The 19,287-nt window shown below is 38.7% G+C and overlaps 1 protein-coding gene across 5 annotated transcripts in view; it reads right to left on the bottom strand.

Annotated features, from left to right (window-relative positions):
• KIF16B (kinesin family member 16B) overlaps positions 1-19,287 on the bottom strand; it is a 202,650-nt gene that overhangs the window by 36,669 nt on the left and 146,694 nt on the right. For 3 of the 5 annotated variants that reach the window (XM_030557951.1, XM_030557952.1, XM_030557953.1), the window contains 2 exons: positions 17,542-17,664; positions 8,343-8,432 (listed from right to left, as the gene is read on the bottom strand). In XM_030557951.1, coding sequence (XP_030413811.1) covers positions 8,343-8,432; positions 17,542-17,664 — 213 coding nt within the window. Of the gene's footprint in view, positions 1-3,522; positions 3,657-8,342; positions 8,433-9,489; positions 9,558-17,541; positions 17,665-19,287 lie in introns of those variants that run through there. The other 2 variants (XM_030557954.1, XM_030557955.1) reach the window with 2 other exon arrangements.

The following is a 19,287-nucleotide window of genomic DNA, read 5'->3' as shown; positions in this document are numbered from 1 at the left end:
GCCTGCATTGTGCAGGAGGTCAGACTAGGTGATCATAACGGTCCCGTCTGACCTTAAAGTCTATGATTCTTTTATGGACTATATTTCATATACCATCTTCTTAATGCTTTTCTTTGTTTGACATAATTACACTGCCAAAAGGCATCTTTATATGTATTATAACACTTGCTGGTCACAAGCATTATAGTTAATGCTGCAAACAGTTTCCATTCTAACCTTGTGTTCTCACACTCCATTTTCTGTAACATTCACCTTTTGGACTGCAATTTTCTATTCTCTGCCTTTAGGTGAATATAATTTCCTGTATATATAATTTAGGAAACTGAACAAAATCCTTTCATTTCTGAGTCACAGTGCAATGACATAAAAACACATATTTTCAATTGCTAAAAAAATCTAAATCCACTGTTCATATTAGGGAGCATTTTTTAAGTATCAATTAAAATCAATATGTTAAGAGTTTATTTTGATTGTCACTGGGTAAAATTTTCAAAACTAGCAATGGGATCAGGATCTTTAATCACTTAGGTGTTTTTGAAAACATTATCGAAACATTGATATTTGCCAGGCAGTTAGTTGCCTTTAAAATGATCTATAGTAAGAATCTATATGAGGATAAAAACTTGTCTTCACAAAATAGTAGTATGGAGTTATGTACTATGCTGGTTTAATTGATAAATTGTATTAACTAATTTAATTCTTGTTAATATATCTTTAATTTACTTTTTGTAACTTTCTTCAGTTCACCACTGAATTTTGGGTTGGTTAATAAAACTTAAAAAACCTGATCAAGTCTCAAATTTATTGGATAAGGCCCCAATCCCACACTGAACTCACTGCAGGATCAGAGCTTTTGCCTTAGTAACACATTTCAAATAAAATAATTAGAAATAATTAATATTTAATTTAAGTAATTTAAGCATCGTGTTTTACACCTCTTTTATACAAAACAGTAAAATAATCCAAAATCCACATCTGTGTACATAAAACGCACATGCTCCATATGTCTGCACAGTAAGTATGCATTTACTGACGCCAATAATTTACACCCTACAATGGCAAAACCGACAGAGCTTCAGTTTCAATAGCTCTGAAGCAAGGAGCCTTCAAGTTCTGCTGGCACAGCAGTTTATAAAATCCAGAAGCTCAATAGCTGCATGAAAATGGGCTTAAAAGCTCTGTAAGCTAAGTAGCACAAGGTTATTTCTCTCCTCACCCTTTTTCTGCTAAAATCATCCCAGGAGATTAAATACAAAAAGCTGTGTTAATGAAACTACAGCTGCACAGTTAAAAATTGGAAAGTAGGGAAATAGAATATTTAAGGTTCCAAAAGCAAAAGGGGCAAAAGGATTCTGTAGAATCTAGAAGAGTATAAATAGGTATTTAATTTTTTCCCCATACAAAAGCTAAATTGATCGGCCTAGTCCTCCCAGCCTCAAACAATGGGAAAGTAAAGGGCCTGGAAAGGGATGGGGCCACCCACCAACTTGTTGACCATGTGCTCACATTCCCCCCACTACTAACGTGTGTGTGCCCCCTCTGCCCCCCACTGTCACATCCCTTACCATTTGATCAAGATCACTGTGACGGGGTGTTCCCCCTAGACAGGGCCTGGAATAGTTAAGATGGCTAACTGGGCCAATTAACTGCCCAGGCTGCACCTGGAGAAGGAGACAGGAAGCAGGGGGTTAAGTAGAACAGGTTCAGCTGAGCAGGAACAGGCAGGGCTTATATAAGCCAGAAAGCAACAGAAGGGGCTGGAGGGAAGGAGTCTTCAGCCGCTCCCTGGAAGAAGGGAGGGGTATCTGGGGCTACAGGCAAGTAGTCCACAGTTACTCCCTGGGAGGAGGGAGTGTGGCTTGGCAAGCCCAGAGAAGGAGGAGAGCCAGAGAGGAAGGCAAGGTTCAGGGGAAAGAGCAGAGAGGTATGGAGTAGGTCAAACATTGACTATCTTCTCTAGGTCCCAGGAGCCCTCTCATTGAGGGTGGACCTGGGTCCCTACCAGCCACTGACAAACTGGCACTGGCAAGTAAGTGAACAGGAAGACTTCCTGAGCCTGCTTACTAAGAAGGACTATGATACCCTGGAAAGGGGGAACACATATGGTGACCTGGCTAGAGGGTCGAGTCATGAAGAGGAGTGAGAGGGATCCACAGGGTGAGGGGATGATGGGAGAGATGCAGGGGAGGGCATACCACCTGGCTGGAGCTAATCCCCAGGATGACCAGCAGGAAGTGCCACCAGCAGTGAATGAACCCTGTGACAATCAACATAAGTGTACACAGCACTATACAACAAAAGAGTCCCTGCCCTGGTGAACTAACAATGTCAGCTAACAAAAGGAGAGGACACATAATGAGCGCTCAGGAAGATGAAGATGAAAACAATAAGATCACACTGTTGCTTAAGTGAGTAGTTCATGCATCTTCAGGCTTATTTATTATATTTTATTATTATCATTAATATGATAATTTATATACCTCCCTGAAGAAGTTTTGAGAAGGGCGTTACAACCCACTTCAAGGATACTTAGGAAAAAAAACATTTTTATAAGTTACTATCAAAGGCTTAAATAAAGCTAGATGTTTATATATCATGTGTGGTTCAAAGAAGGGGGGGGGCTTCACAGTACACAAAATGTTTTAGGTGAGCAACTTATGGGAATAGTAATTTCGCAGTGTGTAGATTCTCAATTTAATAAGAATAAAATCATTTGGCAGTTTATATCCCGGCACGCCAAGGGAAAAAAAAAAAGTTCTCCATCTGTGCATCAGTACCTCTGAGCTCTTTCAGAAACATTTTCCGCTCTGAGTCAGAAATAATTCGTATAATCATAGCAAACAAGTAGAGAAAGGACTATTAACAACCACAGTTGGCAATAGCCATAGGTCCTGTCAAACAATAACACGATAATCTGTCAGACAAAGGCTTCTGGTAAGTGGAGGTCATTGACTTCGGAAATGAAGAGGTGGTATCTTGGGAACATACAACTATTATTCACACTACTGAAAGAGTCTTTCCTCTAGAAGGCTAGATTGATAAAACATTGACAATACCATTATTGCAGAAACACTTTCCTGGAGGTTATAAAATGCAACCTTTGTTGTTTGAGAAATAATGCAATTTGAAATTTCATAGCCTCTACAGAGTATCACTGCAAGAATGGTGCCCAGTTCCAATAACCCAGGGTTCAGTAGACTTATTCATGGAATGTTCTCTGACTGCGTAGTACATCCCAGCCAATTCATGCGCTTGGATGGAAGAAAGGGGACACATGCAACTCAGGCCTCTCCTGAAGGCACAAGTTTACGCTATGCACTCTGCTCCTTCAACCTGGATATTCTATAGCCAATCAGTTATGCAAAAGTATAAAAACAGGCTGGTTGGGGAGGAAGGTGCCGGGGGGAAGGGTTAGCTTAATCACTGCACAAAATGCTTTGAAAATAAATATAAGGAACAGTCATGTCAGTGCATGCACATGCTCAACACTGCACATTAGAAGATGAAACTATACAAATATTGTAGGGAATAGATAGTTCCCAACTTCCAAGTGAAGAAACAACATGGGAACCATATAAATATAAAATTGATTTGTCTTATTCAGCTCTAAAAGTTCTTGCTTCTCAACTAAGGTACCTGCTTGTCAGGCTTCTTCACTGAAAGACAAACAATAAAAACACTTTAATTACAACTGCTACCATATCTGAAAGGCAAGTATTGTCTGGATTAAAATTCCAAAAGGTAATTAAAGAATCAATGTAAGAAAAAATCCTGAAACTGTCCACGACTATTGCGCACACTTAAAACAATACACCCGGTTAACACCAAAGTACAGTATTGCCTGTAGCACTTAAAAATCTCACACTGGTGCATGCCACTTTGGTCTTTTAAAATTTCCATGCAACACATTTCAATTAGATAAATTCAATCAGTTATCAAAATCTATTTACTAATCTAATTTTAAATGTGCTGCTAAGTAAAATAATTTACTGCATATTTTGAGACAGTAGGACATTAAGCAGTTCATCCTTCTGAAAGGTTAGACATTCTACCTTTCCAATAAATCAGTTTTTCAATACATTCCTTTTGGGAATGCACTGGCAGTAAAACAAACTGCCAGATCGGCAAATTATTAAAATACGGATGTAGTAATTCAAGTGAAGCAACTAATGAGTTGTAAAGTTCACTTCCAAAAGCAGGGCACTGTATACATTAAACATGTATACAACATTTTCTGTTTATAATAAATAATTTAGAGATGGAAGGTGAATTACATGAAATAATTCAACTCAAATAGATTTTTATGCAGCTGCTTTTCGGAACTGAATTTATTTGGAATAATTCATGGATGCAACTTTTCAAATTTTATATTTATGCACTTGTTTAATAATTCAGTGACAACTTATGTCAGGGAGGGATCAGTAGAAATGTCTGGGTGATTTTCAATGCGTTAAACAGAGATAGCTCCTTTTACATGGTGCATATTACATTTTAAAATAGTACAATTCAAAAGTTATTTTAAATAAAGGTAAAATATTGGAGGCTCTACAGAACTTAAATATTTAATATAAGCATTGCTATTCCTGAAAAAAATGAAACAAAACAAAAACAAAAAAAAAACCCCACACTCCAACCTGGTTGCCCCATGTTCATTATGATTTGGTAACCAGATTTCTTTTCTCTTCTCCTCCCCCCACCCCCACCACTTCCTTAAAGAAGCATGTTTCACAAAAGAGACACAACACAGTTTGTGGACATGTTGAGAACTAGAAATCAAGTGTAAATGTTAACACCTCTCTTGCCCACAAATTGGTCACTTATTATTTGTAGTGCCGAAAGTTGCAAGATAGAATTGGGTCCCCACTGTGTCAGGTGCTGTAAAAAACCAAATCAAAACAAAAACCACACACACAAGACTACATGGTCACTGCCCCAAGGTATGTTAACATCTAGGAATTATCTATGGCTATACACAAATGGAAACAACCTGTCACCTTGGTAACTAAATAAGTACTAAAAAGTTCAGAGTGATAAAAGTTATAGTGTCACTGTTTAGAAATAAATGTGATTATACAGTCTCTCTTAAATATAATGTATTTTAAACCAAAAATTACTACTATGCTGTTTTAAGAAAGTATCTCATATTTTAAGAAAATATCATGTACCATGAGATATGGTAATGATTAATATACTGTGGCTGTTAGCGAAAATAGTTAAGGGAACAAGTAAAACATGTACACCTCTACCCCAATAGAATGCAACCCAATATAACACGAATTCAGATATAACGCGGTAAAGCAGTGGGGAGCCCCGGCCCTTTGAAGCGGCACTCGAGCCCCGCTGCTTTACCGCGTTATATCTGAATTTGTCTGGAGCCCTAGGCCCTTTAAATCACCGTCTGAGCCCGGCTGCCAGAGCTCCAATAGTGATTTAAAGGGGCTCCCCGCAGCGGCTGGAGCACCGGGCCCTTTAAATCACCACTAGGGAAGCCATACCGAATCAAACCCGATATAATACTGTCTCACCTATGAGGCGGTGAGATTTTTTGGCTCCTGAGGACCGTGTTATATCGGGGTAGAGGGGTATATCAGTTTCTATTATCATCATCATCATCATCGTCCACATTACTAAATAAGTATTTTATTATTAAAACAACCTTAGACCAGTCACAAAAATTTTACTAGCCATGTATATCAAAATGGATATTCTCCAGAGAAGCGATAACTATTTACATGTAATTATTGTTCTTTGAAGAGATATAGATGTACTACAGTTGAATACTGATAGGAAACTAGCTCAATACTGGTAGGAAACTCAAAAAGCTTAAAGTTCTAAATGGCAAGCTCCAGCAGGGGGCATCACTTGCCAACCTTGTCCAGGAGTTGCAATGACACCTAGAGCTTCCAATTATCACTGCATTTGAAGCAAAAAGTGGAAATTTGTGAAATTTGGAAAAATAATGAAGGGTTTTAGAATGTTCCACTTTGAGGGCAGGTAAGTGGGTGGTCAATCTGGTTATATCTAGTCAGATAATGTTAACTACATTATCTCTTATCCAATACATGTCATAATAGATTCCTACTCTAAGTGTCATCTTTCAACAATATGTAAATACACAACCCAAAGACACTGCAACAGACAGTAAAAGACACACTGCAAGGAAAAACATATGTTAAATTCAATTTAAAATATAGGAGAGAGAGGGAACTAAGATATCTTAAAAATATGTACAGCAAAATTAGGAGGTAGCAAGAGAAATAAGTTCTGTAACACCAGCAAGCCTGACTTTGATTTTTGCTTAGACAGTGATCAATCAATAATGCTTCATGAGATGTGCAGCTCAAAAAGGAGGTCTTATCTCATTCAGAAAGGTCACAATAATACTCCATGTCACAAAGAGCTTTTTAACAGGTGTTTTCAGAGCAACAGGCTCTTCCTGAATCTGATCATAATACATTGCAGAGAAGATAGTCTCCCTTCAACAGTTATGGAATGTAATGTCAGGGAAGATGTCTGTAACCCAGACTCAGATGATAACTAGTCGAGCATGTGGTGTGTTTCTGGAGGAAGGCGGGAGATGCATGGAGTTGGTTCTGCATAGGTAGATCTTTTGAGCAGCTAAGAGGACTTAAAACACCAAACCTCCACTCTCTCATGAGCTATGCCAGAATAATGGGCTTTAGATGGGGGATCTGGTTTGGTGAGAGGAGATATGACAAGGCTCAGTCTAATGGAACCTGTCACTGCTGTCAACAACAGGGCTGACAACCTCATTTGTATCAGACAACAGGATGTCGTTAGATTGTCCAAACAGTTTCCTCACCTGAGTTTGTTCAGAACCTTTGCTACTAGAAATACCAAAGAAAGTCATATATGAACTTTCAAAATCTATTTTTAATAAGCATCCATCTTTAATCAAGTCTTTATATAGTGATTTGAACTCTGGCATTCACAGGAACAGTAAATCTCATCTACTATCCCCCTGATCAAAAGATCAACAATTGTGTCTCTCAGAAGAGCTTATCTGTGATAGTGTTGTGTTTTCCTGCCAGGTAAAAGGCAGCCAGAAATACCTTTGACGCAGACTATAACACTAATATCCTATGAAGCTGGATTCTGTGAGGCTATAGTGTATAAACTCTGGGACCTATCACATCAAACCTACACTCACAAAGACATGGCTGACATTGGAGTCAATGCATAAAATCAGGTATATGACTTGAGAGCAGAGTGGTTTGGAAAATTTTGGATGGAACTTCTTTCTGTTGGAAAATTCTGATTTGTCAAAAGTGACATTTCTGCTGAACTTTTCAAGCTCAAGAAAATTTTGTTTAGAAACTGAAAAACAGCATATCGATAAGGTTAAACGGGAACATTTTGACTTTCTGTTTTCAAATGAATTTTCATTTCAATTATTTTAATTCTATATTATACAGTGTAGTATAAAATAAGTCAAACTGAGAAAGTGTTGGTTTTTAGAAATTACATTTTTGGGAAATTTCAAACGGGTGGGGAAGGAACAATTTTTTTTTTAATTATGGAAAATTCTGCAAAATGGAAAATTTGTGTTTCTATCCAGGTCTATTTTAGACTTTCAGTCTCAGAGCATTCCAAATTGCTAGATTTTCTATTTATAGGAAATGCCAGGGGAGGGAGGAAGAACATCTCAGGGCCTGGCAAGCCTAGAGTAATTTCTATTGCCTGGTCCTCTCTGAAATAACCAGGCATGTTTGCCTGTGATGCGCCTCAGGTTACTTCTTGACGCTGCTGGGATGCTTTTTCTATGACACCCAAGAAAGAGAGAGGGGGAGGAGGGGAAAAAAATTCAAAAATCAAATGTTAAGAGTGAAGACTAGAACGTTATTAATGCACAGTGCGGTGAACTAAGGCGTGGTGAGACATTACTCTTCAACAAAGGCTCAGTACTCAAAACCTCTGAGGTGTCCCGAAGGAACAATCCTATAGTTTATAGCAACCTGCAAGGAACTATTATAAAAGGATAACTAAGGAACATAAGCAGTTGTCAAGATGACTCAGTGAGACAACAGGTATGTTGCAGTCAGCTGCAGAGTAGAGCACAGCAATTGCAGGGACCAACTCCAGTGAGCCCTAAGAAAGGAATTAATGATTAGAGGCAACATGGTTTGTTAACAATGCAATGATTATCTTGCTGGACCCAGTGACTCTGGAACTTCAAACTACTACAGGGGCCTGCGAGTCTTATACAAGGAGCACAGATCTGAGAATAAGGATCTTAGTATGTATCTTTTGAAAGAATCTTTCTTTTCAAGCCTCACTCCCACTCTGTCTCTCAAAAGAAAAGAAGTTTTCTCGTGACTTACCTCTGGGTATTTTAACTTTAAAGTTTTATGCATTTCTCGAAAACGACTATACCGCCTGAATACTGTCCAGGTCTCATCTAGGACTGTTATCTGTTCACCAGAAAACAAACCAAAAACAGTTTGTCATTAAAAAGAACACAGCAAACAAAGTTGCTATATAAAGCAGGCAACATTAGTTCCATATGTAACACTACATATTTTGATAAGTTTACTTAATTTTTCAGTTGTAACGGTGGTAGAATGTATTTGGGGGAAAAGCACAACTGGCTTTTGACAAAATTAGTTGCTTGATTTCACAGACAAGAAATCTTTAGCCGTATTTATTCAGTAACAGAGACTGAACACTTTTATTGCATATTCCAGAGTGGCTTCACAAATCTGTATGCATGTAAAAATAAATGTGCACTGTATAACGTAGGAACTAGAAAAAATAAGGATATGTAACAAACTGATCTCAAGATATTCAGTTCCCTTTTTAACATAGTTAAGAATGTGAGTTTTCTACTGCTTCAAGTCTTTAATAAGCAAATTCATTCCCTTGTTTGAACATTTTTTTTAATAAAATTCACCTTTCATGTCACAAATATGATCAAATGCTATTTAAACATAATCAACATTTCTGCATGACACATTGCATTTCCTTATAAACAATTCATACCCAATTGCATCTTGCAATATTTTTTAATAAATGTCTCAAGGATTTAAGAATCACCTGAATGCACTTACAGTATATATTTATTTCAAACTGGTAACAGTGAATGAAGATTCAACAACAGTTTGATATACTGAGGATACTGAGGCATGTTAACCTTTTAGACAAAATGATTCATAATTTACCTAGACGATAACATCACTAAGAATCTAAGGAAATGTTAGACTATAATAGGATGTCATTGACAATGCAAAAATGATACATGGGGTAGTAATCAACTAATGTTTGAGCAACTATAATGTTCAGGTCATTTCACTGTTTGTTTTAATTATAAATGAGCGGTAAAATTTCACTCTGGGCTGACACTTTTAAGCTTACAAGATCTCAGTCCAGAAATGAGTTTTACCCTCTCTCTAAGTTTCAGTGGGAGAAGGAAAAAAAAAAAAAAAAAGTCTTAGCAGGCTCAAAACATTCATGGCCCTCTGGACCACATACCTGTGGAAGATCACTGATGTCAGTGTGCCAAAAATGCCTTTCAACATATCTTGCTCTGCATCTGAGAACTGTATAAATTCCAGGGAAGCAAAGAATTACTCAAATCAAACTGCCTCAAGATGTCTCCAAATCCCAATTATTTTTTTTGCATCTCCATCCTGTGAAACTCTGCCAAAGCTCAATGACTATTATCTACCTTGCTTGATGGTGGACTGAGTTGAGGTAAGTAGAAGCAGTATTGAGAAGCTATGTTCCAAGGTTGTTTTAAAAATGAAGGCATTACCTCCAACGGCCCTTTGGTGGGTAAGAGCAGGGGGTTGCTCTAAGTCATATGGTCCCTTTCTCAAGTGCTAATCCAGCAGCCAGAGGAAGTAAAAAACTTCAAACCGTTGCTATTTTAAAATCCTTCCTTGGTTAGCTGGCGTTCTGCCGCCCAGGCAATGATACTTTCTTCACACCCTCAATGCTGAGATTTTAAGTGGCTCAATTTCAATGTTTGGCAAGATCCTAATATTCCCAAAAGCTCCATAATCCTAGTGGATGTCAGGACAGGACAGACACAGACTACACGCATGAAGAGAGGGTGGTTGTGCAGAACCTAATGTAACTTTCTATAACCACTACAGAGGGCCTGTTCCAACCAATGTAGTCAAAAGAGTCCCTAGTGAGAGCTCAGCTTCTGTGGCTACACAGCCAAGAAAATCTGCATAACTTCCCTAGAGCAGTAGCATGTAAAAGTTAATTTGGGCTGGACTGGGCCAGTCATTTTTGTGCTGCTGCAGTTCAAAAATCAAATTTTGTATCTGAAACATAGAGACTCTTAGTCCATACACAGAGGCTATGTGTAAAACTTTCATAAGGCTGACCTGCAGAATGGGATTTAGTTTCTTTTAAATTTTATGGTATATTCTGCCACAGTTTATTTTAAAACAATTTTATATTATCAGTGCTAGTATCTGTATATAGAGGATAGCACAATGTATTTTTTCCATAACATTTTAAACACATTTTTAACATTGTGACACACTGCAACGCTAAATATGGATTTATGTGGAAAACAGACTGTAAGGGTTCCAAAAATAGCTGCTATCGGGTTAAATATATTTTTGATTTTATTACAAAAACTAATAAATTAATATTTAATTGAGTTTCTAAAACTGCAGTTTTATTTCTGATCTAGATTGAACAAGGTTATTTCCTACCTGAAAATTAGGTTTATGGAAAGAGAATATGACAATGTGGACTGCTGAACTTCTGCTTGGTGACAAAGGGTAAACAGTCTAATCAACATTTCATGTTGACTTCCTACAGAGGCACTCACAAGAAAACTGTAGTCATTGTCTCTCTTTTTTTCCCCCCCCAAAGACACAAAAACAACAGTGGAAAAAAAGTAATTAAAAATGTGCCCTATCCTGAAGCCAACAGAAAGGGAGATAAAAAGGTAAGAGAAAGTGTAAACTATTTAATTATTTTTGTGAAATAATAGTGCAGTTATTGTCACTGTGAAAATTAACAGTTCCTCAACTCACCAGATGTGCGCCTTGAAAATAACTTCTGAAAGCTCTATTTACAAAATTAAGTTATACGAATTTTACTTCTGTTAGCATAGCAGAACCAGATCAGTTGTAGGTGAGTGAGCTGAATTCTTCTCTGGCTCATTTATCATCTGCCGGATTAAGTTTGATGCTATTTTATAGTACTTTTTCCAGAGTATAATCACCCTCTAGGACTTTAAATCTACACGCAGCATCAGCCAAGAGGTCCAAATGGTATAGTAAGTAAAGGAGTGTGAGGAAGTTCCAAATGGCTACTCTGCAGATCTTTTCCTTGGAGAAAGATTCCATCTCCACCAATGACATTAACTATGGCATTCATCAAATGGGACTTTAACATTGTGGTACAGGTGACTTGTTTAGCTTTCAAGTCAGTATGGTTTTGATCCAGTGATGGGAAAAGTTGAAAACCTTGTTTACATTTTTGTTTCTGCCACAATCTATGAACTCAGCATCTGCAGATCTAAAATTCAATGGTCCTAAATTATAACTAGATTTACATAGATCTCTTTCTTGGAAGACATCTTTGATTAAAATATTGAGCAAAGAATTTAAAGGTGAACTGAGGATTTTTTTAAAAATGTATTTATATTTATTGTATTTAGGAGGCTGAGTGTGCGAGATATTTTCTCTAAAAACAGAGGTTAATGATCTCTCTTCTGCCTCATACTAATCTTTAGAGTTGTCTTTTGGAGTCAGTGAAATCCATGCCTGGAGGAGTCAAAATTTTGAGGGAATCCAGTACAATCTGATTGGGTCTGTGGATGAATGGTGACATCTGGCAGCTATCGGTGGCATTATATCCACCACAAACTTCCTCCTGGCTGCTGGCCAATTGCCTGCCTTTAGAGTGGGCTTCCCTGCTCAACATCCATTATGGCTTCTGGCCACAACTATGGGCAGTACAATAACATGAGAGTAAGCATGGACTGAGAGCAAGTGACTCTTGCATTCCAATCCCAGTCCCAATACAAACATGCTCTGAGGCTTTGGTCAAGTCATTTAAATAATCAAGTACCTTCAATTATGTTAACATGACTGGCTATTTTGGATTCTCTATGGAATGCATACAAAACTGCCTGGCAGATGGGAGTTTATATGGAAAACTATCCATTGGCATTGTGTAGGAAATATATGAATATTAGCAACTACCACTAGACACCAGTATAAGTGGCTGGACCTCACCTCTCCTGCTGTGGAAGAGGCTGGTGTTGACCTAAGGATTCATTTTTACAGAAAACGAATCAATTCAATGTGGGGTCTCAAGTCTAGGATCTCCTGAAAATCATACGGTAGGTCTTGTGCGCAATGGTTTCAGCATGATAGACTGGAGTTAGCTAACTATGAGAGTGGAGGGACTATTTAAAAGACCCACTCCAAACCGCTAAAGCTCACCTATGGATGGACAAAGTGCTAAGCCAGCCTGCACTAGAAAATAGTGTTTTGTCTTGATGATGTACTACAGGTTAGCTAGACCCTATTTAAGGACTGCCTGCTAGACTGAAGGACTTACCAACATTTAGACTAAGGTGCTGCCAAGATGCCCTGAATTGTGTGCTCTTCTTTGTGCTACCAGGGAAAGAATCTATCTATTTTGTGCCAGCAGAAGAGTTTTTCACCCTCATTTCTTGATTCTGTTTCTTCACATGATGGCAACATCTAGGGTGTTGGCCACATACTAATTTCAGCATCCGCTGATAAAAATGTATGTTTGCAAAGATTCACAGATGTGGCCTGCTTATCTTTAGAAGTTCTCTGATAGTTTAACATGTATCTGAGTCAGGGCTGTGGGCTGCAGGAAAGTCATAGTTTTGTGGCAGGAAAAGAGCAATAAAAGCTTGAGCAGTTTATTGGAAGACCAACAGCAGGAGGAACACTATGAAAAAATCTCACTCTGATAAAAGAGAAACTTAGATCTAAATTTGGGAGAAAGGAAAGGCTCTCAGGTAATGAGTTATCTCAGCAGTGGTAACCTTCCCTGACCATGAGGGACATCCATGAAATAAACAGGGTAGAACCTTCCTTTCCTTAAAAGATTCATATATTTTAAGAGTAAAGGGAAGCATTACATCATCTAGATATGCGCAAAAGGCTATCTAGAAGAGGTTGAGAGAAAATTACCTCTCCCAATCCTATCCTATAGTAACCTTAAACTATTAATAATCTTGGGACTTTACAGAACGTTTTCATTCTATTAAGGAAGTAACTATGCATCAACCTAACTTCATCTGGTGGAGAACAGGCTTTGAGGGACACCTCTTGAAAGGTAGTCAATCTGGATTTAAAAAAGCTATATTTGCCTAATGAAAACAATTTTGGTGAAGAGGCCTCATTCTCAATCTAGCAAACAGAGTTATCAGTAGGCTCAAGAACCCATAATCTAGTTTTTGAGGTTAAGACCATTTTGACAGGATAATTAATTATTTCTTGAAACCTTCCACAAGGCAGGTATCAGTATACTCTTGCCACTTTGGAATCTATAGTCGAGTCAAATGCCGTGTGTCTTGAGGAGTGAAAGTGAATCATCTTGGCTTATCTTTTGGTCTCAGAAACGAAACCAGGAGCCAGCCATCTGGAATGCAGCTTGTCTCATCATTTATTAATCAACTATCAAGGTAGAGGAAGACATGAATTTCTCTCTTTCCCAAGTGAGCTTCTGCCACAGCTAAGGCTTGCTTAATACCCTGGCCAAAATGGTAGAACTTTGCACTGGTAATGAACCCCCTCCAAAGAAGACACGAAGGTAGTTCCTGAGAGATGACCTGGCTTATACGTGTAAGTAAGTGATTGAAGTAGAGCACCAAGTCAATCTTGTGAATTTAAAATGCTATAATTGAGACTAAGGTCACCGTTCTGAACTTGCAGATAGAGACGCTGAGTAGTCATAAGACCAGAACTGATTACAGAAGCACAGGAAATGACATAATGAATCATATGAGTGCTCCATCTCATCTAATAGGCTATCTCTAGCAATGATCAGCATTAGATGCTTTAAAGGAAGATGCAAAACCTGTGTAGTGGACATATCTGAAGTAACCAACTCACCAAGGAAGTTTCTTCCTAACCCCTATCCCTTAACGGTTGGCTTATTCCCTAAAGCATGAGGTATCTTGCTTGTAATTTCTCCCCCACTCATCTGAATTAGGTTTGGATGGTCTCATTACACCCTCAAGCATTTTGGTCTTCAAGAGTAGGAATCATTCAGTCAATATGGTATTTTATGGAAGACAGTCTTGTAATTATGGGTCCATGAATCACAGAATTGGAAGGGACCTTTAGAGGTCATCTAGTCCAGTCCCCTGCACACGTGGCAGGATTAATTATCTAGACAATTCCTGACAGGTGTTTGTCTAACCTGCTCTTAAAAATCTCCAATGTTGCAAATTCCACAACCTCCCTGGGCAATTTATTCCAGTGCTTAAACGAACACTGACAGGAAGTTTTTCCTAATGTCCAACCTAAACTGCCCTTGCTGCAATTTAAGCCCATTGCTTCTTGTCCTATCCTCAGAGGTTAAGAAAAACAATTTTTCTTCCTCCTCCTTGTAATAACCTCTCTCATATTTGGAAACTATCATCATCATGTCCCCTCTCAGCCTTCTCTTTTCCAGACTAAACAACCCAATTTTTTCAAACTTCCCTCATAGGTCATGTTTTCTAGACCGTTAATCATTTTTGTTGTTCTTCTCTGGACTCTCTCCAATTTATTCACATCTTTCCTGAAATGTGGGGCCCAGAACTGGACACAATACTCCAGCTGAGGCCAAATCAGAGGGGAGTAGAGTTGGGGGCCCTGCAGCAAGATTGCTGAATAGAGAGAGGGAACCCAGGAGCAGAGAAATAGCAGCCTTCTAAGCCCCTCATAGAGTAGCAGTTGTAGGCTTTTATAACAAGGACTGTGGGGTGGGGCTTGGAGCCTAATAGTCACCATATGGTAAGCAGCTTGGGCAACAGCATGGCATGGCCTCCAAGGAGAGAATATGCTATAAAAGAGAAACATGAGTTGTGAGGACAGCAGAGTTAGCTGCCTTGAATAAAGAAACAATATTGGATTATAAGGGATATCCCCCATACTAATCTCTGAAGAGCCCTAACCAATTTCAGAGTTGCCACCTACAGGCTGTTAGGTATTATGTTTATTACTGTAACTAAGCTGATAAAGGCATACCAGTAAAACAACAGTAGACTCCCATTCCCTGACACTGCTGTGTCACCCTCTTCTATTCTTCTGACCTGTGGAAAGGCTGCAATGTGTTCTTTAGTAGTTACTTGCAAGAGGGATTCTTGAAAAGGTAGGGGGAGAGGGATGATTTGGTATCATGAAGATCTCTGAAGCTAATGGCTTATGGAGATGATGTGGTAAAGGCACTTCAATTTCATAGCCAATGGTACACAAGGAAGTGATGTGGCCAGCAGCAGATCTGACCACCTTTGACCTAACCTAATGGATCAGGTACCAATTTTGCAGCTGGAAGAATGTGAGCACAGCTCAGAAATGATCTTCATGTTGTAGTGAAAGCCCTTTAACCTGCGGTAACTAATGAAAAACTAGGTCAGCAAGTTTGACACACAGCAGCTAAAGGCTGTCAATCCTCTTATCTCTGACCCCAGCCAAATTGATATCTTCAGTCTGCAGAGATGTGTCAATCATACAAGCCTGTGCATGCTCTACCTTCACCAAGCATGTTTCCATTCAGCTTTTCATGTTTTGCTTTGAAGAGAGACGGTCTCGATTCCTGGGCTAGGAAGGAAAGGCAGTGTACCTGTACTTATCCAGCAAGGTTGAACATGAAAAATCTCAGGCTGGAAGAGATAACATTGAGAGGAAAGAAGATGGGAATAGGAGAAACTAACAGTTTGGACATGGAGAAAATGAATGGAGAGTGGAAGGAGAGGAGTAACATGGGGAGACCAGGGAGCAGATGGAACCTCAGAAAATGTCTATAGCTTAATGCTATGTTTGTTATTAGAGCAAAACATGACAAGTTTAATAACTTCATATATCTAATAATTTTATATCAATTTGTACTGTGATTTTTGTGATAAAACCTGTATTATTTGTAAAACTTAGCTTGTGTTAGGATTCTAATCTCAGCTACTGTAACTTCAATGTAGTTACCCCAAATTTACACTGGAGTAGTGAGATCAAGAGTCTGACCACTGAAGTTTTGTAGTTGTTGTGCATATGATCTGTTAGATCAGGGGTGAGAAAACATTTTAATCCGGCCCTCGAGCTCCCACCAAGGAGCAGGATCTGGGGCTTGCCCCGCTCCAGTGCTCCAGCCAGGGAACAGGGTCAGGGGCTTGCCTCGCTCCACATGTCTCCTAGAAGCAGCAGCATGTCCTCTCTCTAACTTCTACATGTAGGGGCAGCCAGGAGGTTCCACACACTGCCCTGCCCCATGTGCCGCTCCCGCAGTTCCCATTGGCAGGGAACCACGGCCAATGGGAGCTACAGGGGTGGCGCCTGTCCGTGCCTCCGCATGTAATCCAGAGGAAGGATGCCACTACTTCTGGGAGCTGCTTGATGTAAGTACTGCCTGGAGCCTGCACCCCTGACTGCTTCCCGCGCCCCCAACCCTGATCCCCCTCCCGCCCTCCATACCCCTCGGTCCCAGCCTGGAGCACCCTCCTGCACCTCCAACACCTAACCCCAGCCCCATCCCAGAGCCTGCACCCCCAGCCAGAGTCCTCACCCTCTCCCACACCCTAACCCCAAATTTCATGAGTATTCCTGGCCTGCCATACAATTTCCATATCCAGATGTGGCCCTCAGGCCAAAAAGTTTACCCACCCCTGCATTAGATGCTGTATGCAGACATCCCTACAGTATCCAGTAAAGTGTGCTGTTGAGTAAAAAAGTTTGTGACTGGGGTTTTTTAACAGAAAAAACACAGAAGTAACAACCTTCAAAAAGAATATTTTCAATGATTCCTTGTCTTTAACAATGAGATATCAGTGATAGTTAAGATTACACAGATGAGCCTCTTTTACCAAGGATGACATCTTGCCCAAGTCAAGACACTATCCCACACAGCTCATATTGAGTTAAAAAGGCTTGTTTTGCACATTTTGAGTAGAGTTATTTCTATCCTGCCAATAGTCTTCTCTGAAATCCAGAATGTTTTCTGTTGGAAAGGCCTTTGGCAGCCAACACAATACATTTCCTGGGGATAATCACACAGATTTCTAAAGTCTAACATTTTTTAAACTGGGAGTTTTCTTTCAGGTTGTTGTCTACTTCTCTTGGCTGCTGTACTGCTTGTGACATCATTGTGAGAAGCAGGCAACTCAGTTATATCTCCACACTTTATTACCAACTGCACTTCACAATGCAAGAATGTTTTCCACCTTTTGAATTCTGATGGCTGAGTAGAGTGATCTCATAATCACTTGCTTGTGAACCTTGGGCATTTTTCTGTCACTCAGTAATGGTATAACAAAGCAGCATGCATGCAAGAAACCCAAACATTAAGGAAATATAACTGAAAAACACTTACCTTTATCTCAAACTCATAGTGCTCATCTTTTCCCTGCCCACAAAGGACATAGCGCGGAATGCTAATTTTAATTGGGTCCTTTAAGTCATCTGAATTTGCTCCCAGAGAGCGACAGATCATCCGCTATCAAGTAGATATCAAACAAGAAGAACAAGGGAAGACCAGAATCACTACATGGAAAATACTTTAGCTGGATAGAAATAAGAAAAAGCTCTTGGACAGAGAAGTAGAGAAAAGACTATAAAGGAGGTAAAGGTTACTAGAAACATGAAGGATTCTTTGAAAGAAAAATGGTATCATCTTATTAATGAATCCTCAGATTTTGTTTAGATATACATGAAAAAAAATTGTGATAAGCCATTTCAACAGTTGTTTAATATTTGAAGGCATTTGCAGCTTAGAAGTAAAAAGCCAAAAAGGAAGCATTAAACTTTATGTTTTGATCTTACTTGAAAATATAAAAATATGAAATAGGACTTTACAATCAGAAATTAACCTTGCTTTTTGTTTGTTTGTTTGTTTTAAATAGCAGACCTATTTGCAGACATCATGCAAAGCTTGAGAGAATCTGGGCAAACCTAAAAATATTTTAAATCCTAAAGCATTTTATAATTCAATAAGGTACAGATAACACTTTAATCCATTGTCAAAACAGTTTCCTAGCATATCCTTTAAGCCGTATCTGATTAACAGAAATATCAAATATGACAAATGTTCATGGTCTGGATAGCAAGGTGCTGGAGATTACAGACATCTTTACAGATAAGTCTACAATGAGAGCGCATTCCTTTAACTAAGAGTTAATAGGATCTGCAATTTAGCAATCTTGTATTTTCCAAAGTTGTGTGAAAAATTAAAATATTTTTGCAACTCAAGATATTAATGTTTTGCAATGCTTGTGTCCAAAAATGGCATAAGTATTTGTAATGAATAAATATATTAATTATATGATTTCTGGTACCATTAAGTTCTCCATCTTTTTAGTGGAAAGAGTTTAGTCTGAAAAGCTTCGTAATTTCACTTTTATTTTAAAAAGCAATAGCACTGAGACAAATACAAGTTTATGATATAGATTTAAAAAACAGCTTTAATTTTGCTGTCATATTCCATTTTTATACATAATATGTTACCCAAGGACACCTATATAATCTAGATCGTGACCCATCTTCAACGCTTTACTGATGACCACCTGAGACTCTGTGTTCTTTGCTCCAGAGCAACCCAACAGGCTATTTAGAGGTCTTATTTCTATGAAAAAATACTAAAACCCCAGTTGAAAGTGTTATGTTCAATTTATTAACATCTGACTTTTTATTGTATTGTAAATTGATCTCCAAAACCAAAATATCCTGTTTAATTTTATTATATTTCCATACCACATATAAACAATCTTTTAAAGCAAAAGACCAGGTAATTTCTGTTATTTTAGTAAGTGAAATCCATATTTATCACGTGTTGGACTGACAATCCTAGAAACCTAAGTAGAGCCACCACATTGCATGAGCTCCTATGCTTAAATGCCCCAATTCTGACCAGCATGGACTATATCTAGAGGAGAGTGAGAGAAAGTGTAGTTCAGTCTTCAGCTCACTGACTCCTTGGTCTCTCCTCTGCAACTTCCCATGGAGTGTCTGTTGGTTTCAGTTGTGATGGTGATTTTTGTGCTGTGTACTTATATCTAACAGGAACTGGACCAAAACTACCAACTCTTTCAGATAGGCCTCTTTCTATGGTATCTGTCCATGG

This window comes from Gopherus evgoodei, chromosome 3, assembly GCF_007399415.2.
Source record: "Gopherus evgoodei ecotype Sinaloan lineage chromosome 3, rGopEvg1_v1.p, whole genome shotgun sequence".
NCBI lineage: Eukaryota > Metazoa > Chordata > Testudines > Testudinidae > Gopherus > Gopherus evgoodei.
This window is presented reverse-complemented; position numbering and strand designations above follow the sequence as displayed.